Below are 27,008 nucleotides of genomic sequence, written 5' to 3' on the forward strand. Positions count from 1 at the left end.
GCAGGTCATGCCTACAGTGTCAGCAGATGAGTAAGAGGATCTTACATCCAAAACTCGAAATATCATGCTTGCTTATAATATTTTTCAGAAATGGGGAATAGATGCCATCGGTCCTCTACCCATGACAGCCAGGGGAAATTTTTATGTGCTGACAGCTGTGGATTATTTGACGAGATGGACTGAGGCACAAGCAGTACGGGCTATCAATGTGAAATCTGTACGTAAATTTGTGTATGAGGATATTTGCTGTAGATTTGGTGTGCCACTGGAGTTGCTTTCTGATAAAGGTCCAGGTTTTGATGGATTTATTATCTGGAAAGCTGAAGATTAAACACAGATATGCAAGTCCCTATTACCCTCAATGTAATGGGATGAGTGAAAAATTTAATGGTGTGTGTACTAATATCATGGGAAAAATCATGAGAACCTATGACAAGGAGTGGGATCTTGCTTTGCACTGGGCTTTATGGGCTTACAGAGTTGCAATAAAAGAAGGCACCTAGTTTTCACCATTTCATCTTGTTTACGGGAAAGAAGCTCTATTACCCTTGGAAGTAGAAATTCTTGCATTACAGATGTTAATGAAGATAAACGAGGATTCAAATTCTACTTTCCAGAACCGGTTATTGGATTTGCGGGAAGCACAACTAGATAGACAAAAGCCGGTGGAACATTATGCTTTAATTCAAGAGGAGAATCAGAAGAGAGCAAACAGGAAATTCAGAGAAAAGAAAATCAAGGAGGGTGATCTAGTTTTGAGATACAACAGTAGTCTGGATTCTACCTTCAAGAAGAAATTTGTGACCAAATGGGATGGACCTTTTCGTGTGACGAAGAAATTCAAAAATGGCTCATATCAACTTGAGAATTTGGATGGTCAGCAGCATAAGAATAGAGTCAATGGCTTCAGACTAAAGAAATACTTTCATAGGATCATGAGTGTGGGCGGCTGTGGACCTACTGTGATGAAACCAGACAAGCCGGAAGACCTCATGGATGAGGATATCTCTGAAGAAATGCAAATCTTATATACCCCTATCTGCAAGACATGAATGTCTGCAAAATTGGGGATGGGCAAAATGATAGGACAAAATCTGTATCAAGTTTTTGAGCACTGTATATAGCTAAGGGTAGGCACATAGTTGTACACATCTAGGGTAGGTGTGGGCTTTTGGCATTTGTGGATTTTTCTTTCACAAGCATGATGGACTGATGTATAGTTTTTTTTGAGACAATAAAGTGTGTTTTGCAAGGACTTCATGGGAAATGATGAAATGCAATGTGGTTGTACCAGACTTCCAGAGCAAGGGTGTCCAGTGTGTGGTCAAGTGAAATGTTTTTGGGGTCATGTAAAGTCAAGTCATGAAGGGTTTTTTTGTATTTTCCTGAGTCAATGTGCACTTGCATGTTACAGGAATTTGATATGTTATGGTGTGCTTTTCATGCGTGTGTACGGGGTTGCATGCAAGCTTTAATGTGCATGCTAATGTGTGTGGGAATTGTGTGACTAAAGGTCCAAAATGTGCATTTAATGTGATTTGGGGGAAATATCTTGAGAGTGGTAAAATGTCACTGATGAGGTGGCAAATTAGGCTGAGGTGGCTGGACTGATTGGGAAGGCATCCTGCTCATGCAAAGGTGGCTACATGATGGATGAAGGGGAGCTTCTAGGCTGTGAGTTGGAGCTTCGTGGAGATGGCGGCTGGGAGCTGATTCAGTTTTACGCTGGAAGGATCTACGATGCAAGGGGGGCTCCGAGAAGAGGAGGCTGAACGACGAAAATGGAGGGGGCTCTCGTAGATGAAAGAGGGTGTGTGTGCTGAGAAGACCTTGGTGCTAGGGATCTCCACAGATTACGAGCTGTTGTTCGTTGGCTGAGCATAGCTACTACGTAGGTAGGACAGTCGTTGTTTGCACGTGAGCTGATGCAGAGAATCGTGGTCTGGCTGAGATCATATGGAAGGGCTCTGTTTTTTTTCTGATTGAGGAAGCTACATGGCTGTGCGGGTGACGCTATAAATGTGAGCTAGTCTCTCCGTGAGAAATGAAGGCAGCAGGGCTATTGCTGGAAGTGTCTTCCGTTGGCTTTGTGCATAGTTGGTGATGATCTATGGATTAACACAGCTTAAGGCATAGCTGTGCATCGCTGTCTGCTAGCTGAAGGATTTGGGCGATAGAGACTCCATGAACTCCGTATGCAAAGAGATAGAGGGACCAAGGAATTGCAGGCTAAGGCGCAATGGATCGTGACCTGCATCGATGATGGTTGTCCTAAAGGAGTTAGGCAATTTCTGCTTGCTGCAGATGTTCGTCAATCACTGATCTTCTGCTTTGTGAGGGAAGAGAAGTTATCCTAAAGGAATCGAAAGCCTCTTTGACATGGTTGTGATCTTATGTTGATTTGATCACGGGAGATTTCTGAATACTGATAGAGAGGGAGAGGAGGAGGCGCTGTTGCAGCTTTGTAGGAATTATGAGCTGTTGTTCTTGATGGAAGCTTAGGAGTGTGGGCTGTGGGTTCATAGTATTCTGAGGCTGACTGTTTTCTGAGTTTTGGGGGGAAGTTCAGTTCTAAGTTCAGTCTGTTTCGGGCTGTGTAGTCTTTTGGCTCTCTCTGAGTCTGTGTGATCCATGTTCAGTCAATTTTTTGTGGGGGTTTGTCTCGGTGCCTAGTACAAAGACACAAACTCTGGAATCTGGTTCATAAGCTCATCATCTACGAGTCCACATTGCAGCTGATCCCTATGAAGTCTCAGCTATTTGACGTGGTGAAGTACATAATTCCTGGTTGTCTTTCCTTTTTTTCCTTATCAACGCTCTAGTCCCAAGATTGGACGAGGCCATTCATGCAGCTCCTTCGGATCCTCTTCTAGGTCCTCAACCTGAGCAGCCCCCTTTAACCTCAGCTCCTCAGTCTCCCTTTATTGATCAAGCAAGGGTGTGGCTCCTGCATCTTCTTCCTTTGTACACGCAGGGTTCTTAGGAACTCCAGTGCCGTCCTTGGCTCGAAGAAACTTTTTCTCCCAAATGCCTAACCTTAGAGAGATTGAATTCATATCCTCTTCATTTGGAGATGCAACTCTTGGTATTCCTATCAATATGGCATCTCCCTCTTGCCCTCCTCTTCCCTACTCCAAGAAATCTTCTACTAGGGAGGGAGTAGTTTATGCCACCAGGTCGGGTAACGTATTCCACCATAGCTCCTCCCGCCGATGAAGATCATTAGCTAGAACATACAAGGCCTTGGTGGTGTACCTCTGATTAAGAGTCAACTTCATCAAGTGTTACTCGAGGATCCTTTGATATTCTCTTTATTCACGAACACAAACTATATGCTAAAGATTGCCCAAAATCAGGTAAACTCCTTTCATGTCATTTTTTTTATAGTATAAAAATATGCTCTCACACATGCAAATCCACACACCCACACATACTTGAGCATCCATGTATACAAATTCTTCGTACTAAGTTTCTGTCGGCACTCCGGAGGTGAAGGGCAAACTCAGCATGACAAAGGCTAGCACTACAGGAGAAGGCTAATCAAAAAGTAGTCCAAATCTCTTCAAGGTTCATTCAAGCTACAACTGCTTGAAAAGTCTAAATAATTTCATCCAAACAAGCATCTGCATATTGCATTTCATCCCGTTAGAATTGTCGGTCATCTGGAGCAGCGTTTTGCGTCTTTAGGATGGTATAACCCAGGTCACATTTCCTTGGGCTTATGAAAGCTTTGGCTCTATGGAAGCGTCCCCATAAAATATTTGCAGTGGGACCACGGAGTGGAAACGGATTGATGCAGGGCACCGAGAGAGGAGCCTCCCCTTCTTTCTATACACGGTTAGCATTGCCAGGAGATTTCAGCTCATCCTTAGAGCCTGGAAGCCCACCAAAGCTTCTCATTGGAAGAGTTTTTAGATTTTTGTTGATTTGCAGAAATCCTTTTGAAAGAGACTCTGGAAGTCATGCCGGAATAGAAAATTCACTCTTTTCTTTTGGCTTTCTACCACTCTCTGACCCATCACTGGGTTCTCCATGATACTGGCCAGATTTTTATTTGTACTTTGATGACACGCATGACGATAGTGGTGATGCGGCAGATCATATTGTTATGACTCTGTATTGGCGTTCTCATGGCTATGTAGCATGTATGGTTGTTGATGCTCGTTTAGTAGCTCCACCCTTTCATCTTATTTGTATCAAATTCTTTGAGTCTCATAGACCCATCGGTCTTCCAAAGACTTTAAATACAGTTTCTTTCTTTCTTTCTTTCTTTCTTTCTATTCATGGAGGGAATGCAATGATGAACAAGTGGAGGTCCAGGTTCATGGCAGATCCCACATGTGTTCGTTGCCTATTCTGTTGAGGAGTCCATTCAGCATTGCTTATGTAACTGCACATAGGTGAGGATTCTCTAGAAGGTATTGCTATATTATTGAGCACCTTTATGTATTCCCCTTTTCTCATGAACTGGGGCTCAATAGCTTGGCTCTCTCTTTTGAGGCCTCAACTGTTTTACGAGACATGGCTCCTCCTTGGCTCTCTCCGGTTGAAGACATTTGGTATGAGTCACGCTCCCTGCATGACATTTCTGGCTCTCCATAGACTTGCACATGCCTTTGTGGACACTCCATGCGAGATTCTGAGCGAGCATTTCAAAGTGGCATATTTGGAGTCCAAATGCACAAAGGTCTTGGATGGTTCCTAGGTCCACGCTACACACACATTGGCTAGTATTTGGGCGAATGCGGTAGAAACCCTAATGGCCATTTGGGGGAGTATTTCAACGTGGCATATTTGGAGTCCAAATGCACAAAGGCCTTGGATGGTTCCCAGGTCCACGCTACACACACATTGGCTAGTATTTGGGAAAATGCGGTAGACACCCTGATGGCCATTTGGGGGACTTGCACATGCCTTTGTGGACACTCCATGCGAGATTCTGAGCGAGCATTTCAACGTGGCATATTTGGAGTCCAAATTCACAAAGGCCTTGGATGGTTCCCAGGTCCACGCTACACACACATTGGCTAGTATTTAAGCCAATGCGGTAGACACCCCGATGGCCATTTGGGGGAGTATGCAGGTTCTTCACGGGCAGCCTCTACCAGGAGGACTATCTTCTTCAAGAAGTGGAGAGGCTGCCCATTCTTCTCGAGACTCCCATAGGGCTGAGATGGCAATTCCAGCCTCAACGGGCAGCCTCTACCATGAGGGCTATCTTCTTCAAGAAGTGGAGCGGCTCCCCATTCTTCTCAGAGACTCCCGTAGGGTTGAGATGGCAATTACAGCCTCAACCTTGGATTTTCTCTAGTTCTCTTACAGGAGTTTGATTTTTGCCCTATTAGGGTATTTATTTTATCATACTTCACATGATGTACTTTTCCCTTGAGCTTTGCTTTGGGAGTTTTTTTCATACTTAATAGAAGTCTTTTCTTTGGAAAAAAAAAGGGCTTGAAGACCTCCCTGGTTTACTAAATTAGACCTTTTCAGAAATAATACAACTAGCAGCCATTCACTATGCCAAAAAAAAAAAAAACCCGGTTTGGACCCTGAATAAAACAAAGGTAGAACTGCTTCTGAAGCTTGTGTATCAAGGGTCATTGAAAATGGATGAATGTATCCTTTTGAAGATACTACATATCTTTAAGGAATCCCACAATTAGCAGGCCAGAAAGGCAAAAAACAAGAGTTCAACCAGGAATCATAAAAACTGATTAACACTAGAAATTCCACTTAGATCAATGTTGCATATTGGCTCTTTCAAAATCCTTGTGGCATACCTTAAACATCCATTCTGTTGCAAAAAACTGAGCTTCTTCAGTATTTTCATCTGCTACATCTGCAGTCAGTCCACTTCCACCACCACCCATCATCACAGGCTCAAGCTGCTGTGGTAGAGTGAGAAGATATTCTCCGATACTGGTGATGTAAGGTGAGGCATATGAACTAAAGCTTGGTAGATCAAAGGCATTTTCCTCCTCCTCAGCACCCCAGACATGCATGTGAGCCACATCCAGCAATCTGGAACGGACCTTTGCAATGAGGACATCATATACCAGTTCATTCACTGAATCAATAAAGGCAGCCACTCTTGCTGATGTATGAGCAAGGGCATGGAATCCAGTATCTTTTGCCTGTTTCAAATGTTTTAATAAAACAAATCATCATGTTAACAACAGACAACTAAGGCCCTAATTCATTTCAGCATAACTACAACCCATAAGACGATTCCTGCTACAGTACTCCTTCATATTAGCCTCCATTGAGGAAATTGAAAATCCCACAAGCATAGCATGACCTGTTCCAGAAGATTGCTAAGCCTCCGTGCTTTGTCAGGTGCATCAATTAGCCGCAACAACGCCATGTCAAACAATAAAGGCCCTCCAGATCCTCCAGTCAGCACTTCACCAGGAAGCATGCTTCCACTATTGAATACTGCAGCTTGACCAATACTTGACAACAATTTAGCAAGGCCCAGACGAGTTCCCAACCTGGTCAAGGTGGCACGCAAAGAAGCTTCAAACACGGCTGAACGGCTACTTAGACTGTCAGCAACAGTGAGGCTCTGCAGTACACCTTGCACTATGGCCCATTCTTCTTCATCTGACACCATATCAAGCACAGTTACCTCCTTTCTGGAATTTGCTGCCTCAGATCCACCTTCCTTCTTATTGATGAAACTGCTAGAAGAATTGTTGGAGTCTTGTACACCTGGATCAACACCACAAAGAACACGTAGAGACTTCAGAATGTCCTGCAGAATCCCTAGGTAAAACCGCATCATTTCATCCAATGTTTGGAGAAGAGCTTCTGCTTCAGATCCTCCAGTAAATGTTAAGCAGCGCTCCACAGCTGCTTCAAGCAATACAGCCACTGTTGGAATTGAAGCCTCCATACGTCCAACAGTTTCACTCACTTCCACCCCACAAGCACCAACACTTCGAGAAACAGCTCCACGTAGATCCAGTGAGCTGACTTCAGCAGTTAGAAGTGAAAGCTCCAGATCTCCGTACCTGTTTGGGCATATTTCATAAGAAAACTGAAGCAAGTAGCAACATTCACTCATCATTTACTTATTTTTTAGAAAGAAACATGCCTACAATGGAATAGATTTCATACACGATGACCAAAAAACTGTTCCTCATTTTGTAAAACACAAGATATACACCAACATCCAAATGAACAACTCCAAGGTGAAAGACACTTCTCTCCCTTGCTATCTTTAATTACTGCTATGTGATCAAAACAGGGTAGCAAGCCTGAGTTCTGGACCTAACCAAGCTGCTCCGGGTGAACTGCAACTTGCTTTTTTTCAGGCTTTCAGGCTCTGCAGGAGATTTAGACCTGATTTTCTGGAGCTTTCTGGGTGTTGTGACTGGTTTTGGTATCTTTCCAAGCATGGGTGTTCTATTCTAGGCTGCTTCTGGGCTGTGCCAGGGCGGAATCAGCTTATCTCCGCAGGATCTAGGGTTTTCCAGCCAGAGTGACCTTTCTTCTGTGGATTCTGGGTAGAAGAGGGCTTGTCTTTGCCTGTTTTTGCCGTTTCCTCATTGGTTGCTGGCTAGTTATTGCATTTGGGTTTCTTTCCTCGCAAAGAAGGGTTGATTTATGATGTTGGGCAGTGACCAGGGAGGCTATAGATTGAAGAAACTCGTTGGGAAGTGTTTGGTTGTTTGATGCTGTTGAGGGCTTTGTCTTGCAGTTGTACAGCCGTGTTGGTTGGTTGGGCACTTGGATGTGCGATTGCAGGAGTGGTTCAGACAGTGGATGCTATTGGAGTCTCTGTTGCATACTTTGGTTGGCTGAGGATATAGGATTGTCTAGTGATTGGATGATGTTCACCATTTGAAGTTGAGCAAGGAATTACAAGGTGGACGGGGAGTCTGCGGGCGTTGGTTTGCCTATGGTGCAGCTTCCCAGAGACCTTTGTAATCAGCTGCTTGGCTTCGAATGAATGTTAAATAAAGACTGCAAGGGGTGCCAACGATTGGGGCCAATCGGTGTCTTGTTTCTGAGTAGGAGCGCTCTAGCTCCCCTGTGATTTGTTCTGTGGTGCATATTTACTTGTCTATTAACTGTGTGTGCTGTATTTAAGCGAATCCTACCACCCTTTACGTTGTTGAGGCTGGCTTCACCCTATGCAGTGAGTTGGGTGCTCCGAAGACAGGCTGGTTTCTTTCGAAAAGACCAGTTATTTTGTTTTTCTTTTCCCCATGATCAGTGCCTCAGGGATTGCTGATTTGTATGGTTGATTTTCAGATTTTCCTTCTTTTCTTGTTTAAAAAAAATGCAAAGTGCTCCTTTGTCTCAACATCCTACACATCACATAAAATGCACCTCTGTCTCTCACGTGGAGTGCCCTCTGCCCGTCTTGTCTCAATACGTAGTCGATAAGAAGATACTCAAAACTGACCAATCCAAATCCTCGGTGCAAGTGGAAGATGGATTTGAGTATAGCTCAAGAATTCAATAAAACCCTCCTCCAAGATCTGTAAGCAGTGATCTCCGTAGGAGCTGAGTTTTATAGAAAGTTCATGAGATGCTAGCCAATTCTTGTACGTGTGCAGTTGTAATAGATCCTCTCTCATGACCTGGTTCACCACATGACAGGTGAGCAGAGTGGGCGCTATACTGAAAGCGGTGGCAGCTTGTCCTAGGCCCACAAACCATCTACACGTCCAAGCATGCAAACTCCTCTAATTACTCTATGTCTCTAGTGCAATAAATGAGGTCAAGGCCAGCCACGGTAACTTGTGTTGTTCATCCGAGCAAGAAGTAGGGTGTAGTCTTGATGTGGGACCAAGCAGTCTTAGATAGATCCCCCAAAAGGGACTACCATACATCACAGCTAGACAAATAAGAGATGTTAGACAAGCCCGCAGATGCTGCCAAGTGGCAGCCCACCAAGGAATGCACCGAGTACGGGATGGCGGCCCACAGGCCGGGGGGGGGGGGGGGGGGGTACAATCCCCGTACCTCCTAGCCATGCAGTACCCTCTCCATTGTTCAAAAAACCGGCAAGACAATGGAGAGGGGACCCACCTTCATATTATATTCACAAGGACCACCACATTATATCTTTGCTTATGGGATTTCTATCCCTCAAATGCCACATCATACACACGTGTCACCTCTTCAATACATCACTATGCAAGGAGTTTGTGCCACATACAAAGGCAAACACCACACCATACTTGAAATAGACTCCCCACAAAGGTAACCAACCACCTTCAACAGCCACCAAACACAAATCGACCCCACCACGCAGGTTAACCTGTCAAACATACGACTGCCCTGCCAGAGCCACCAAACAGCTTTAAGGATCGCCAGAAATCCAAACTCAAGGCCAAAGCCACCAAAGAACATGCCACGATACACAGCCGCCATCCATTACTGACGCCAGAACATGCAAACATGGGTCATTACTTCCCGCGGTGTCGCAGAGTTACACAGTCAGGGCCACCACACGCGCAGAAGACCAGAATTACCAACTATCAGTCCGCAAGATCACCTGCTCTGATACCATGTTGGAAAAGCCTGCAGATGCTGCCAAGTGGCAGCCCACCAAGGAATGCACCAAATATGGGGGGTTTGGGGCGGGGGGGGCGGCCCAAACCCCACCTCCTAGCTATGCAGTAGCCTCTCCATTGTCAAAAAGGCAGGCTGGACAATGGAGAGGGGATCCACCTTCATATTATATTCAAGGACCACCATATTATATCTTTGCTTATGGGATTTCTATACCCCAAATGCCGTGTGTCATCCGCACGCGTCACCTCTGCAATACATCACATGCAAGGAGTTTGGGCCACACAAATGCCCCATTATTTCCAACAAGAGAGTCAAAAAGAAGAGACTTTGTTCTAGGGTTCTGGAAATGCACACACACAACACATACCAAGAGATTCACTTTGACCATGAACTAGCTCCCACATATGTTGCTCGCCTTTGTACCTTTGCTTGCAGATCTCGATAATACACCCATGCTACAAGATAAAACCAGTATGATTAGCTGTTCTCTCCATGATGCTTCCCTCTAAGACTTTCCCTAGACCATTAGATCCACCCGCCCACCACCCATACGATCGACCTCATGCCATAGCTGGTATAATGATATGCGTAAGACATTATGCCGCCAACTTGAATTCGAGACCAAGAAGCATCTTGTGACTGAGGCAAAACCGCACAAGATACACTGTCTAATCCATCAGCAAAAGAGCGATTTCATACGCCAGAATGAGGCATTACGAAACATTTCGTTTAGTGGTACCTCCAAGGATTATTTGTAGAAGTTTCTCATAGAGTCGGGAGTCCGACTGACCCCGCAGGTGTCACACCCAGCAGGCCATACACTGTCTGGTAGGATTGCATTATTGGAGGATGCCTTGCAACATATTTTAGGCTCAACAATTGCAAGTAAATGTAGGGCAATCCGAGCTCAAAAAAATGGTTCATAGTATGTCAACTAGACCATCTCATGAAGAGAAGGGTAAAGCTCCAATGGAGCCTGAAAGCGATGTTCATACAGTCGAGCCTAGGAAGGCTAAGGTGCCTAATATCACCAATTATAGGCCAGAAAAGTATTCTGGTCGGATGTTGTTAACCTTGTGGCAACAAGGGCCAGAAGTGCAGTCTAGGATAATAACTATGAGAGCATTGTGTGTGTAGAGTAGCGGCAAAGCTCCGCTTGTAATATCTTGAGCCTGAAAGATGGTATGATAAACCTTAAAGGATGAGGATAGCTAAAATCTTGTCTAGAAAAGACTTGCAAAATCAGGATCTAGAGAGAGAAAGACTAAAAGCCTACACTTTCGGAGGTCCCTCCACTTTGTGTAGAGACCCAAAAAGTCCCTCCACTTTGTGTAGAGGCCCAAAAGGTTCCCCCAAAAGTGGAGGGACTCCTGTCCAAAAGATCTCCTACAAAAGAGGTCCCACCACGGAGGTACCTACGGATTGTGTAGAGACCAACATGTATAAATATCTCTCAATGGAATGAAGCTCCCACTCTTTGGGGTTCAGTGTTCAAGCTCACTATTGTGTTCATGCAATTGATCTCCATTGAGTCCATGCTCTCTTACACTATCGTTTTCTAGCATACCCTTACCCTTGAACTCCCTCCTCCTCCTCCTCCTCCCTCATCCTTCTCCTCCATCTCCTCCTCCCCCCCCTCCTCACCCTCCTCCCTTCTCCTCCCTCCTCCCTTCTCCTCCTCCTCCTCCCTCCTCCTCCCTCCCTCCTCCTCAACCCTTACCCCTCGAATCCGCGAAGGAGACTAGCTCTCCACTCCTTAACCTTAGACTCCTCCTAAACCCTGCAACCCCCTCTAAACCCTAGAACTCCTAGTTAACTCTCTCAACCCTATCCCCCTTTCTAACCCTAAAATCCCCTTTTAAACCCTTGAACTCCTGTGGAGGCGAGAGCCTCCATCAATCGTTATAATCGAGCCATCTTTCTCATTCACGCGCGCATGAGATCTGCTTTCCACGCTTTAGCCTACACCTCTCACCGGTACACGACCCGAGAACCTATGCTACACTTGTAAACACCTATGCTACAACGAGCGACGACACGACTGTAGGTGACCACCACCCTCAAAACCTGCACTTCGGTAAAACAGAGACAACAGATGTCTGACCGTAGTTCTGATATGATAGAAACCTGGTTACACAAATGGAACAAGGCCTTCGCCATTTGTGAAATCACAAATGATATGAAGAAAATCCGCAAGGCCACCCACATGTTTAATGAGGCAGCGGATAGATGGTGGATAAAACAACAGAAAGATGGAGTGGCATCCACTACTTGGGAGGGGTTTAAAAAAGAATTTAGAAAATACTTTTTACCTCTTGACTAAGCATCCCGAGCTTGGGATGAGTATCAAAACCTCGTCAGAGAAATTTATCAGTAGCTGAATATATTGATAAGTTCAGAGAAAGTATAATGAAAATTTATGAACCTCTATCTCCGTCGGTGCAGGTAAAAGATTTTATCTTTCGACGGAATGATCGGATCAAGATTGAAGTTTGGGCTAAGTATGCGAACACGCTAGATGAAGCAATTGCCATAGCCCTGAACTATGAGAATGCCATAGGGAACAGACCAAGTGGGTTTGTGCAGGTTGGGACTCGGTATGAGTACCCGAAGAAAACTAGGTTTAAGAAGAAGTGGATTAGCAAAGGGAGTGCCTCACAACCTAGTGGTCAAGCCAAGCAAGCGAAGCCAGTTGAGACTCCTAAACCAAGTACCACCATTGGAGTGAAAAGAAAAGTAACACCAATCGCAGCCCGGGCTTGGTCGAAGTCTTCTTCAAACCCAGAGCAAAGAGAAAAAGCGAGGAGAGAAGGCTTGTGTTTTGGATGCCTTCAGCGTCATCAGTGGAAAGATTGTCCACAAAACAAGGATCATTGGATGGCTGATATGGTGATCTCAGAATGCGACGTGGAAATGGAGGAAAGTCCCAAAGCAAAACAGATGCAGATTCACCTAGCCCGATCTTCTCAAAGGTCAGTACCTGTTTTGTTATGTGTGTCTGTTGCTAAGTTAATAAACAGTGCACCTGATAATATCCTATCAAAGCCCGCAGCAACGGGTAATACAACCTTTAACAATACGGAGTCAATTAAGATGAAGGGGCAAGTCGCCAATCGTGATGTAATTGTGTTGTTTGACTCAGCATCAACGCACAATGTAATTAACTCCAAGCTTGTAAAGAGGCTGAAATTAAAGACTAGCCCATCTGACTATGCATACACAATCAGAATGCCAGACGGAAGTTCAACTGAAGTATGGGACCAAAGGGTTACCCAATTGGAACTTCGAATTCCAGACTATAAAGGGAAGCTTGATTTTGAAATGACAAAGCTTGCTCACGCAGATATAGCCCTAGGTAAGGCTTGGCATTCTAGGAAAAAGATATACCTCGAGGACCGTTGGTTTCCGTAATGGAAGTTCGAAAAGCTCAAGAAGAGTTTTTGTTTCTCTGTACAGCATCAGTAGACCAATTAATGGTCCTTCGGCTAGCACTGATGTTACCCAAATTGAAGAGAGAGTCAAGTTGGCTAATCAAATAGCAGAGGAGTTCTCTGATTGTTTTAGGGATGAGTTACCTTATGGGTTACCTCCAGAGCGGAACGTTCAGCATAAGATTGAACTAATCCCGGAGGCAGAACCTGTAAACAGACCTCCCTATAGGTTAAGTTTTACCGAAGAAGCGGAGGTGCGAAGACAACTAGAAGAATACCTCAAGCTAGGGCAGATTCAACCCAGTTTCTCACCTTTTGCTTCACCAATGATATTAAAGAAAAAGAAAGATGATACTTTTCGCCTCTGTATAGATTACAGAGCACTGAATAATATCACTGTGAAGCACAGGTATCCGATGGCTTGGATAAATGATTTGCTAGATGCATTGCATGGGGCCACAATTTTCAGCAAGATTGATCTTAAGTGTGGCTACCATCAGAGCCGTATTAGAGCCAAGAATGTGCATAAAACCGCTATTAGAAGCAGGTTTGGACATTATGAGTTTTTGGTAATGCCGTTTGGACTTACCAATGCTCTTGCTACCTTCATCATGCTTAAAAACGATTTACTACGCCCGTATATCGGAAAGTTTGTAGTACATTTTATTGATGATATTCTTGTTTTCAACAAAAGTATTGCTGAGCATCACGAACACTTAAGAATAGTGTTCAATACTTTGAGGAAAGCCAGTCTTTATGTAAATAAAAAGAAAACTATGCTGTGTATGGTAAGACTTGAATATTTAGGATTCATTATTACTGCTGAGGGGGTAGAAATGGATCCAAAGAAAGTGACTGCGATACTGACTTGGCCTATCCCTCGAAGTTTAACCGCTTTGCGATCATTCTTGGGATTTGTCCAATTTTATCGAAGGCATATCAAAGGATATTCCGAGATAGTATCGCCATTGACTGATCTGACCTCAGGTAAAGTACCTTTTATATGGGGACAGCATCAACAGGAAAGTTTTAACACCATAGAACAAGCTGTGGTCTCAGGACCGGTGTTAATAGTTGATCCCCAGAAATCGATTTTCCTTGAAACGATGCAAGTGGCATTGCGGTAGGGGCAATTCTCCTCCAAGAGGGAAGGCCAGTAGCCTTTGAAAGCAAGAAGCTTTCTCCCTCTCAATGAAATTGGCCAACTCATGAATTAGAGTTGTATGTTGTTGTCCATGCTTTGAAAACATAGAGACATTATTTGTATGGATCAGAGTTTTATGTTGATGTTGATCATGATACTCTGAAACATTTTTGTAAACAACCTGACTTGAGAGGCTGCCAAGCTAGGCGGGTAGAACTCATGCAGGAGCTTAACTTCACGATTCGATACCAAAGAGGGAAGGATAACAAAGTTGCTGATGCGTTGTCACGCATTATGCATAATATGAGTTTCACGGTATTAGAGAGTGCTCTAATGATCGAGATTAGAGAAACTCAAAAGATGGACGAGTCCGTCTAGAGCCTTTGGCCTAAGGCTCATGTATTTAAACCCGGGGAAAAGGGTGACCTGGCATCCAAAAAAGGCCAAACTTATGCAAGATATACCATAAGAGATGGTATGCTGAAAAGAAATGGCAAGATAATAGTACCTAATCAGAATGATCTCAGGCAGAGAGTCATTCAACAATGCCATGATAGCCCATGTGCGGGACATCCAAGAGTCCAGAGACGTATGATCTCGTGAAGCGAGATTTCTTTTGGCCAAAAATGACAAAACATATTGATGAATATGTAACGCGTTGTTTTTCGTGTCAAGTAAGGCAGAACGGGTGAAGCCACCCGAAGTTTTACAGCCTTTGGAAATACCACTAGGTAGGTGGGAGAGCATTTCCATGGACTTTATTGTAGCTCTACCTGCAACACAAGGTAGATATGATTCTATCCTTGTTATAGTTAATCGTCTTACCAAGATGGCTCACTTCATTCCAACTAGAGAGTCTGTCAGTGTCCCGCAGGTGGCGGCTTTGTTTATTAAACATATATTTTGTCTACATGGATTACCCAAATCCATAGTGTCAGACAGGGATGTTAAATTTACCAGTCATTTTTGGACTGCAGTGTTTGAGACACTAACGGCTGAGTTGAGAATGAGTGGTGGGGATCGTCCGGAAGTGGATGGTCAAATGGAAAGAATCAACCATATTTTAGAGGATATGCTTAGAGCATATGTTCCATTGAGGCAACATACGTGGGACAAATAGTTGCCATTGTTAGAATTTGCCTATAATTATAGAAAACATTCCTCTACGGGGTTCAGTCCGTTTGAGCTGTATTATGGTTATAGACCAACAAATCCAACTACAGTTGGAGTATCTCGGAAAGTGCCTAGTGCCGCGAACTTTATGGTTCAGTGCACCTCCTGGCATCGCCTCCTTCAATCACGTTCCCGCCTTCGAACTCGAGCAATGCAGCCGTCATGATCTAGTTGTCCCCCTCATAATGAGTGAACAACTTGGAGTCTTCCAGGCACCATGCTCTGAGGGTCTGTTTCAACCTGTCCTTCCTTTGGCGAAGTCTGCAACAAAAGTACATCTCCAGATAACCTGGACCGCGAACTTTAAACGCACCTGACTGAACCTGAGTCACCCTCCTCCTCGCAAGGGCACAATCCTCCAGTCGTGGAAGTCGATTCCCAAGAGCTTCTGAATCAGGATCGTCCTTCAGCAAGGTCCCTGCCTTCAGGCTCCCATACATGTGAGCCTCCTACTTGGGCTCTAATACCATGTTAGAAATGAACCAACAGAGGGTACGCACAGCGGAAGATTGATAATAATGCCCAGAAGCTCACACAGTGTGCGTGTGGGATGTGGAATCACAAACTTCTTAACTTATGTGCATAAAATAGATGTGCAGACTCATCAATAGACAATGAACCAGCCAGATAGAGAAACCACCAAAATAATATATTTCCATCCAAAACTATGGACACAATACAAAAGAGATAGATCCAGAGTCCCACCAATGGTGTGGTCCTTTGATCTTACCACAAGAAGGTACTTCTCCTATCTGCTGGCTATCTCTAGACTCGAGCCCACGTGCCCCACCTCGAGCTTCTGTAGACTATTCGTCCAGATCCCTTCCACCTTGCTGTCTTTGCACCAGCCTAGGTGGGCAGCACTCTGAGCTAGGTCTGCAGCTCTACAGCCCACTTGAATCCTCCTAGATAGAGGCCCACAGGTGCCTGTTCTGCTGCTCCTTCTGCTCCCTGAACTGCTGCTTCAAGTGATGATAAATGAGGCCAAGAGCCTCTGCTTTTATAGGCCCCAAGGGGCTGGCAAAAACACCGACCAGCCTACAGCAAACTGGCCAACCAGTCTGTGGCTGGTCCAGCCCTATAAGGGCTCACAACCCGGGGCCTTTTGGGCCCACACTTATAGGGCCTTTAGCCCTCTAATCAAGGCAGGGGCCCAGCCCTATATAAGGCATGCCACTGCCCACTGGCAGTGATGGGATATCTCAAGGTGTATGCCTCAGGCACACCTTGGTTTCTATGTGTGAGTGTTAAGGCACAGTTAGGTGCCCACAAGCACAGTTAGGTGGTGGAAGAGCCACATAGGATGATTGAGAGAATCTAGGAGCAAATTGAGGAGATGATTGTGGAGCTCTGAAGTCATCAGTGATGTCAGTGAGCATGTATGAGGTGCCTACTTAAGGACCTCACTCTTCTTCATTCCATAATGCAAGTATTCTGAGTTTGTGTCCACTCTTTGCTTTCCTTTCAGCCTTCCAACATGGTATCAGAGCCCTTTGATCCCCCTTGAGCCCATTTCTGCCACATCATCTTCTTCTTCTCCATTTTCCTCCTCCTTCCCAAAATCTTTGAGAGCTTGGTTCTCCACCTACAAACGACCATTGCCCAAACCCTCTGAGCTGGAAACTCCTCTAGTATGGGCGAACTTCCACCTGCAAGCAATTGAGAAAAAAACGTTTCTGTTGGCTGCCATTCTCCAAATAGCGAATTTCTTCTATTGCTCAATACTCCCTGCCTGCTCCGCCATTGCCTGAGCCCTCTTAGGAGTAGATGGGCGACCTCAAGACGAAGATTTTGAGCCATTTTTCAGCTCATTTGGTTCAGTAACGAGGGAGAAATCGTCAAAACTCAGGTTCAGCCTGTAGCAACTCCCCCGGGCAAAAGTGCGCACCATTTCGTCCAACCTCTGTGCTGGACCCTCTCTGGTATATGAGCTTTCTTTTGCTTCAAAAAGCCCTCTTTTCCTGCTTTGAAGAGTGAGCTACAAGCCCTCCAAGTTCAGCCTTTTGGTTTTGACAGTTTTGGACAAGTTTTTGAAGATGATGCTACATAAAATGCTACTCTAGCATTTCTGGTTTTTTGAATCTTTCAATAACTTCAGTACAAGTGTGGCTTCAGTTTTGTTTTGAATTGCTAGACCTGGTTTTGATTGGAAAGTATTCATTTTAGCCACTTCTATGAAGCATGTAAGAAGAAGCATCATTGATTGAATATTGGTCACTAGTCTTTGCTACATCAAGTGCTCATATTTTGGAAGTTTTTCAGTTATTTTTTGCCTTGTAAGAGAGCAAGACACTGCCCAATATCTGGGTTAGACCCTCTCATGGCTACCCTATTGAATCTAGAGAAGTTCAATGGAAAGGGCTTCCACACATGGCAGATGAAGGTGAAATTTGCATTGATGAGGGAGAACCTATGGGGACTTGTCAAACCTAATCCTACCGCTTCTTCTACGGCCTCTAATGCTGGAGAATCCTCAACTCCGACACGATCGGCAAGGGATCCAGCTAGAGAAGAAAAAGCATATGGTATCATTGCTCTTGCTTTAGGAGATGATTATATTCATCATATCTCTGACTTGGAGTCTCCTTCAGAAGCTTGGCAGAAGCTTGACATGATTTTTGGTGCTAGCTCTCACATCTCTAAACTATCACTTAAAATCTCTTTCTTTGAATTGAAGATGGCTAGTGGTACTACTTTAGCAGCTCATGTCAACTATATGCGGAGTCTTATGACTCAATTAGCTTCTATTAACTCTCCTATTGCTCCAGATGATGCTATGGCAGTGTTACTTAAGAGTATGCCTAAAGATTATGATCACATAGTTACCACTTTGAAAAATCTTCCTAATCCTAATCTTGAAGGTATTATCTCTGCTCTCCAAGAAGAAGAAAGGCATATGGAGCTCACGAAAGGCAATGACACTGTTTATGCTGTAAAAGTCCAGAAGCGCAAGTATACCCCTTGCAATCACTGTGGAAAGACAAATCACCTTTCAAAAGACTGCTTCAAAATTAATCCATGCAAGCACTGTGGCAAGAACAACCATAATGAGAAGTTTTGCAGAGCCAAAGCAAAGACAGAAAATGCAAATCTACTTTCAGTTGATGAGCCTCCACAAGATGAGGCATCCTTTGAAGATTATGCATTTTAAATCATCTCTATGTATGCTCCAGATCTCTCTTTTTATGTCAAGGTACTCAGCCTGGATAGTCCTCCAAAATGAATGAAATAAACTATTGTGTTTTGTGTGTTTTGTAAACACCTCTGGTCACCTTATGATGTAGGCCATGTGTATGTTTTGCTCCATGGTACCTCCTGCAGACATTGTGTGCATGTACATGCAAGGGAGATAACCATTGGAAGGTCTTTTTGTATCCCTTTTGTTTACCTTACACCCAAGGGAACCCTTGCTAGCATGAGAACCTAGCCATAGATTAATCCTTGCCCACCATGAGATGGCATGAGAAACTATGAGACTAGATGTATCCTTGACATAGCTTGAGGCATTCCCTTGAGGGCGGGTTTGATGGGATATCTAAAGGTGTATGCCTCAGGCACACCTTGGTTTCTATGTGTGAGTGCTAGAGGCACAGTTAGGTGCCCACAAGCACAGTTAGGTGGTGGAAGAGCCACATAGGATGATTGAGAGAATCTAGGAGCAGATTGAGGAGATGATTGTGGAGCTCTGAAGTCATCAGTGATGTTAGTGAGCATGTACGAGGTGCCTACTTAAGGACCTCACTCTTCTTCATTCCATAATGCAAGTATTCTGAGTTTGTGTCCACTCTTTGCTTTCCTTTCAGCCTTCCAACAGGCAGCCCCATTTGCTCTCATCTACCTCTCCCATGCTCTCCTCATATGGGAGCTTACAGATGGCGAGGTGACCATTCCAACAAAACAGTGTAGGCTCACGGAAGCAAAAGGATGGACAAGAGTGGAGCAAGAAGTGGAAGCCGTCACGTCAACTAGTAGAATGAAAATGAAAGTACAAAGTACTATAAAAGAGAACCCTAGGACCTAGTGTCCTAGTGGTACCACTAGTACAAGGTGTCATAAGACACTAAAAGTACTAGGTGACGTAAGTGCCAATAACTAAAGCTACATGGCACATACCAGGGCCCAAAGGGCATCAATACAACTCGGAGAAGATGGCCTACAAACAGTGTCAATGAGAGGGGGCATCCTGGCTCATCACCCCCTAGATCATGTCTCTTTGGATTTGCATCTCCTAGAGTCTCTAATAATACGGGTCATGAGACTGTGTCAAAGACCTTCGACAAGTCTACAATGTTGGGGTAAAGGCACATTGTCAACCCTTCATTAAAAGATAGGACACCTATGACTGTCTTAAGACAGTCATAGGGTAAACCTAATCCTAATAAAACACAAGTGAGTTTGTGGTGTGGCTCATCATTCTTCACACCCGCACTTGAGTGTCACTCTCTCTCACTGTCACTCTCTTGCTCTCTTCCACTACTCTCCCCCCTACAACTGGTATCAGAGCCTCCTCTCCCTAGCCTCCTCTCCCTAGCCTACCCTTTCCGTACGGACGTACGGACAGAGCCGTACGGCCGTACGTCGTCCGTACGGTTGTACGAACGGACCTGGCGCGGACAGATCTGCGCAGGGCAACGAACGGTACGGCGGCGCATTCCGCTTGCAGGGCGACAGGCGCTGGCTAGAGCGTATCGCGAGCGCGAGCTGCAGGGTGAAGGCGCGGGCTGCAGGGCGACAGCGCGGGCGCGGGCGTCGTCGAGTTGCGGCTGTACAGCAGCTGCTGTACGCAGCAGTGCGACGCTGCATCAGGCAGCTGCATAGCTGCTCGGCGCAGCTACTCCACGGCAGCCGTACGGACTGCCGTACAACTGTGTACGGGCGACTCCTTCACCCATCAGGGCACTCGTTTTCTTTGCTGCAAAGACTCGATTTTTTTTTGGGGGAAAGCGTGCCTCTGCAGGGATAAAAAGTACAGCAGGTACTCTGCAGGTACAAAAAAGTACAGCAGGCACACACTTTTGGAAGAGGAATAGTGCTGAAGCACTCTGTTTTGTGCATGTACGCGCAGTACATGAAGCATTCCGATGCATTCCTGAAGCATTTCAGCTGTATATTGTGCACTTGTTGAGGTACAGCAGGTACTCTCATGTCACTCACGCTTGAGGTGACTTGTACCACAGTGGTGGTGTTTGTGCAGTTACTTGTCTTTCAGGAAGGTCAGATGCTTGTTTTGCAGAAGCTTCTATGCATTTACTGAGTGCAATTCTCAGTTTTGGGTGACCATTTCAAAGGGCTTTTGCCTGGATGTGTTTGCAGTATATGCCTTGAAGCAGTGTGTAGCCAGGGAGCACACATTTGCTTTGTTTCCGCAGTGCATTTGGTGACATTTGTTGCAGGTCACATTCTTTGTACGCACTTTGAAAATCTCAGTTGAGCCACGCTTGGTCAGGGCGCATCGAGTTTACTCGGTCCCTAACTGTCCATCGTTGACAGTGCTCAAAAGATTTTCTTCTTGGTGTTTGTACTTTGTGATTTGTGTTGTTACTGAGTACACAGGGGCAGTCTATGCATTGCACATTGTCAGGTACAAGTGTCAGAGAGATTTTCATATTGCATGCTACCTCAGTGTTGAGGTGTTCTCCACTTGATTCAGGTGTCAGATCAAGGGGCTTTTGCCCAGACTTTGTTTGATACACTTGGGTTACCGACAGAGATCTTCAGATACATTCTCTCCCCTTGGTATAAGGGTGATTGCTTGGGATTTATCCCATTTACTGTTGCAGGTTTTGTGACAGGCTGAAGGGTCATTTACTGTTTTTGGGTGTTTTTGTCAAGTGGTTTCTGCAATTTAACTCAGTGCAATACCTCATCTGAGGTGGGAGAAGTGATCAGTACAGTGTTTACAGCAGTGTTGGTGGTTTTGTCAGATGATTATGCACTGTTAAGCACTTGTTGAGCAGCAGCAGCAGTCTGAAATTACTGTTTTTATGCCTCTTTGAGCTCAGAACAGTGTGTCAGAAGGTACAGTATTTGCAGGGTCATTTACTGTTCTGCTGCAGATTTTACTGACAGTAAAAACAGCACCATTGAAAGTGCTTCTGGCTCTTGAATAGAGCAGGTTTTTTCTGAGAAATCAGAATTTTTATTCAGTCTTTTTACTTCCAGGGTGTCAGGTACTTTCCTCATTTGCTTTGGCATCATGGGGAGGTGATTCTTCAATTCTGAACATAAAGAAACTGGAAGGAGCACACAACTATGCATTATGGGCAGAACAGTGCTTGAATGTACTTCTGTTAAAGAAGATTGCTAAGCCCATAAGGGTGAAGGGTGTCAAGCCATCTGATATGGCAGCTGATGACTGGGAAGAGCTTGATTTGTCCGCGAGGGCAGCTATCATGCTCACTATTTCAGACACTCTTGTGTTCAATGTACAGGCTGAAAAGACCTCTTATGGTCTATGGCAAAGACTAGAAGAATTGTATGCCCAAAAGAGCTCAGCCAGTAAGGTTTATTGGCTGAAGAAGCTGGTCGATCTTCGCATGAAGGAAGGTACAGCTATGACCTCACACTTGAGTGAGTTCAATGCTATCTTTACACAGCTGATTGCACAGGGGTTGAACCTTGATGAGGAGTTTAAGGCTACTTTCTTGCTGTGTACCCTCCCCGAGAGTTGGGACACTTTCAAGACCACCCTGTCAAACTCTAATGCCACTCTTATTTATGCTGATGTAGAGAGCTCTCTCCTTATGGAGGAGATGAGCAGGAAGAATAATGCGGGCAGCAAGTCTTCAAATGCTTTGCAGGTACAGGACAGAGGCAGGACTCAGCAGAAGGGGAGATCTGCTAGTAAGTCCAAATCCCGCAGTCAGTCCCGTGGCAAAAAGGACATTGAATGCTTGTATTGTGGCAAGAAGGGACATGTGAAGTCTAAGTGCTTCAAGTTCATACGGGATCAGAAAGCCAAGAAGGCTGAAACAAAGGATGCAGGAAATGCAAGCAAAGGCAAAGGCAAGGCCAAGGCAGATGACTTGGATGCAGTTAATGTTGCAGCAGAGGACAGTGACAGTGACATACATGATGTTTTATGCTCTTCTGCTGTAATAGCACATGCTTTGGTTACTGACGGCCATGAGATGCACACCTGGCTTTTGGATTCAGGTGCCTCTTTTCATGTTACTCCTCATAGGGAGTGGTTTACTTCCTACACAGGTACTCATGGAGTTGTTCATCTTGGGAACAACTATGCATGTCAGATTGCAGGGATTGGCAGTATACAGATAGTATTTCCTGATGGACAGTCATTTATGCTTGATGGTGTTCGCCATGTGCCGCAAATCAAGAAAAATCTGATTAGCACTGGCTTATTGGATGACAGTGGTTACCACACCACATTTGGGGATTCCAAATGGGTGATTACTGATGGCCAGACTGTAGTGGCTGAGGGTTTTAAGAGTGATACCTTGTACCCTCTTTATGTTTCCAGTGTGGGTAATCATGTTGTTGCCATAACCGAGCTGCCAAAGGTTTCATTGTGGCCTAGCCGGTTGGGACACATGTCTGTTAAAGGAATGCAAGAACTGTCACGTTTGGGTTATCTGCCGCCTCTCTCTTTTTCAGATTTGCCTACTTGTGATCATTGTATATTTGGCAAGCACTCTGTCACTCCTCATAAGAGGAGAACTCCCCAGAATAGAGCACCACTTGATCTAGTGCACACTGATTTGTGTGAAATGCCACAGTTATCACTAGGGGGTGCAAAATATTTTATTACTTTCATTGATGATGCCACACGTAAGGTGTGGGTCTATTTCTTGAAGCATAAGGGAGATGCCTTAGATGCTTTCAAGAAGTTTGTCGCTCAGGTTGAAATCGGACAGGTCGCAGGCTGAAATGCCTCAGATCCGATAATGGGGGTGAGTATGTGTCACATGCCTTTGTGCAGTTTTGCGAGGCTAAGGGCATCAAACAGGAACTCACAGCTCCTCATAATTCATCTCAAAATGGTGCAAGTGAGCGGATGAATCGAACTATTCAGGAGAAGGTTCGATGTATGTTGTCTTATGCTGCATTACCCCATGGCTTTTGGGCAGAAGCCGTGCAAACAGCAGTTCACATTATTAACAGGTCACCAAATAAGGCTTTGGAGTTGAAAGTGCCAGAGGAGGTGTGGTCTGGCAAGCCACCCTCATATAAGCACTTACGTGTATTTGGCTGCGAGTGCTTTGCTCATGTACGCAAAGATCTACGCACCAAACTGGATCCAAAGTCTATCAGATGCATCTTTATGGGTTATGGTGACGAAGGTGAAATGGGGTACAGGTTATGGGATCCCGTTAAACGGAAGATTATACGCAGCAATGATGTCATCTTTAAAGAGGATAGTGTACACAAGGAACCCGTTCAACCTGTGGAATACAGGAGGGTTATTTATGATGATGTTGGACAGCAAAGAATGCCCATTTATATGCAGCAGCAGGCTGCTGCAGATCACCCCGTTCAAGAGGGTATACAGGCTGAAAATCAGCCAGATAATTTTGCCAATGATGTACCACTGGATATGCCAACAGATGGGGCTGTAGAACAGCCAGATATGGTCGTACAGCCACCCATCATGCATGAAGAACAAGCTGGACAGCAGCCTAATCCGGAACATTTTGTTAGGAGGAGCACCCGTGCACAACGGCCTCCTGCCAGGTTTGTTCCAGGAGCCAATAATGTGGCTGATTTTATCATGCTGACAGATTGTGGTGAGCCTTCCAGCTTCAAGGAAGCTATGGGAAGAACAGAGAAAAAGAAGTGGGAGAAAGCCATGCAGTCAGAAATGGACTCCCTACTTCAGAATGATACATGGGACTTGGTGCAGTTACCTGCAGGCAGAAAGGTTTTGCCATGCAAGTGGGTTTACAAAGTCAAAGTGGATTCAAATGCTTTACCTCGGTATAAGGCCAGATTGGTTGCCAAGGGATTTAAGCAGGAAAAGGGCATTGACTTTGATGAGATCTTTTCCCCTGTAGTCAAGATGACTACTTTGAGAGCAGTGTTAGCTCTTGTTGCTCATGGCGACATGGATTTATGTCAGATGGATGTGAAGACAGCTTTTCTTCACGGAGATCTTCATGATGAGATCTATATGAGTCAGCCAGAGGGATATGCTGTTAAGGGAAAGAACAGCTTGTGTGTAAGCTCAAGAGGAGCTTGTATGGACTCAAGCAGGCGCCAAGGGAATGGTACAAAAAGTTTGATGCCTTCATGCAGTCCCAAGGGTATCATCGGTGTGAGACCGATCATTGCTTGTACACCAAACGGGCAAAGGATGGCAGTTTGATGCTACTCATTCTATATGTGGATGACATGCTTATTGCCAGTAAATCTCAGCATGAGATTAGTGCTTTGAAGAAACAACTGCATAAGTCTTTTGACATGAAAGACTTGGGTGATGCAAATCATATTCTTGGCATGCGTATTACTCGTGACAGGTCCAAGGGACTTTTGTTTCTGTCACAGAAAGAGTATATTGACAAAGTACTGCAGAGGTTTAAAATGGAGGGGGGGAAGTCCATTAGTACCCCGTTGCCTCCACATTTAAAACTCAGCAGTAAGGACAGCCCCAGATCAGATGATGATAAGGCTGAAATGGCCAAGGTTCCGTATGCATCTGCAGTTGGATCTTTGATGTATGCCATGGTTGCTACTCGTCCGGATATTGCTTTTGCGGTGGGAGTCATCAGCAGGTATATGGCAAATCCAGGCAAGCGGCATTGGGAAGCAGTGAAAGGTGTCTTGAGGTATCTCAAAGGTACCAAAGACTTGTGCATATGCTATGGTAGGCAGGATGCATTGGTGCATGGTTTTACAGATTCAGACTATGCAGGGAATGTAGATAACCGGAAGTCTACTACCGGTTATATTTTCACATTTGCAGGAGGTGCTATATCATGGGTGTCTCGGTTGCAGAAATGCGTTGCACTGTCAACCACAGAAGCTGAATATGTTGCAGCCACTGAGGCCTGCAAGGAAGCAATATGGCTTACTCGGCTGGTGGGAGATTTGGGCATTACAGGAGATATGCCAGTTTTGCATTGTGATAGTCAGAGTGCTATCATGTTGGCAAAGAATCCGGTCTTTCATCAGAAGACCAAGCACATAGAAGTGAAATATCATTTCATCAGGGAGGTACTGGAAGACAAGCGACTTGAGCTTGTGAAAGTGCATACTGATGATAATCCTGCAGATTTGCTCACTAAGAGCTTGCCTACAGAGCGGTTTGCACATTGCCGCCACATCATGGGATTAGGATGAGACCATTCTTACTTTATGGTCTTGTATACAGTAGCTGTATATTGCTGTAATTTTTATTCTTTTCTCCCCTTTAGGCACATTGGCCTTTAGGTGGGAGGTTGTTGGGGTAAAGGCACATTGCCAACCCTTCATTAAAAGATAGGACACCTATGACTGTCTTAAGACAATCATAGGGTAAACCTAATCCTAATAAAACACAAGTGAGTTTGTGGTGTGGCTCATCATTCTTCACACCCGCACTTGAGTGTCACTCTCTCTCACTCTCACTTTCTTGCTCTCTTCCACTACTCTCCCCCCTACATACAAAGCAAGCATAGACTTTCTGGGACCTCGATCTCGCCTCCTCGATGATAGCATGTAAGGTGAAGATGTGGTCAAGGGTGGAATGCTGCCTCTAGAACCGAACCTGTCCCAAAGCTTGCTGCCCATGTCCCTTTGTGTAAGAGCTAATCTCTCTCTCTATGTAGCCTACACGAGGTTGAGTCGGAGGGACATTTCATCTTCAAATGCCCTGTTTAGTATGAGATCAGGGGCCGATTCTATTGCCTATTCAAAGATAGTTCCGAGGTGTTATCCCAATTTCTCTCTTATCCAAATCAGAGATGCTTGGCCGCATTCATTCATGAGGCAGTTAGGCATCATGAGCACCTACTCCAATCTCAAACACATGAGAAACAGACCCAGTTCAACTCATCTCAGAGCACGATCACTGAGTTTTTTCAGCTGAATCACACAGATGCCCGCTTTACAGGTCTCAAACATGATCGTGACCCAGAACCAATGACATGACAGCTCACACAGAGGGTTGATGCACAGATTAGACTTGGGGACATTCCCTCTATGTTCAGAGTGGGAACCAGACCGACATGTGTGACGGTCACCCTCGTCAGACACAGAGTTATGACCAAGAGAGAGCGTAGGGCTACACCCACTGGGGGCAGCCAGCACTCGATATCTGATTTCATGCTATCATTCCCTCACACATTGTCCTGAAGCACTTCATTATGTCTTATGACGGTAGTGGAGGATGGTTTTGCTATAGATGATTACTATTATTGTTTGATATGACTATATGTCATTCAGTTTTCAGTTTTTTGTTTTCTCTATGGGTGTGGATGCTCGGTTAGTAGCTCCACCCCTCTAGCTGGATTTGTATCAGGTTTTTTCACAGTCTCATAGACCCATCAGTCTTCCGAAGACTTTAATAAACTTTCTTTTTTTTAACTCTTAAAAGAAATCCAGTCAGTCGGTTTCTTGATTCATTTATTAGTTGGCGTGTAGAATAGAAAATTCCCCCTCATTTCCATGGGAATCTAACCCCAATAATTGGAAGAACCACTTTTCTTTCTCCAACAATGATCAATATATCTTGGCCAATGTGTGGCCAATCATGAGGGTGCAACAATTCCCTGTGTCCGTGGGGTCCCCTCCTC

General features: G+C 44.9%; 1 protein-coding gene across 1 annotated transcript in view; it reads right to left on the reverse strand.

The window, feature by feature from the left end:
* EYE (conserved oligomeric Golgi complex component-related / COG complex component-like protein) overlaps positions 1–27,008 on the reverse strand; it is a 98,863-nt gene that overhangs the window by 24,067 nt on the left and 47,788 nt on the right. Inside the window, exons 8-9 of the mRNA XM_087369948.1 lie at positions 6,299–7,013; positions 5,781–6,134 (exon numbers count right to left, since the gene is read on the reverse strand). Coding sequence (XP_087226074.1) covers positions 5,781–6,134; positions 6,299–7,013 — 1,069 coding nt within the window. The remainder of the gene's footprint in view (positions 1–5,780; positions 6,135–6,298; positions 7,014–27,008) is intronic.

Source organism: Dipteris shenzhenensis, chromosome 31, assembly GCF_047967505.1.
Source record: "Dipteris shenzhenensis isolate YYH24624 ecotype China chromosome 31, Dip_SZ_1.0, whole genome shotgun sequence".
Lineage (NCBI taxonomy): Eukaryota > Viridiplantae > Streptophyta > Polypodiopsida > Gleicheniales > Dipteridaceae > Dipteris > Dipteris shenzhenensis.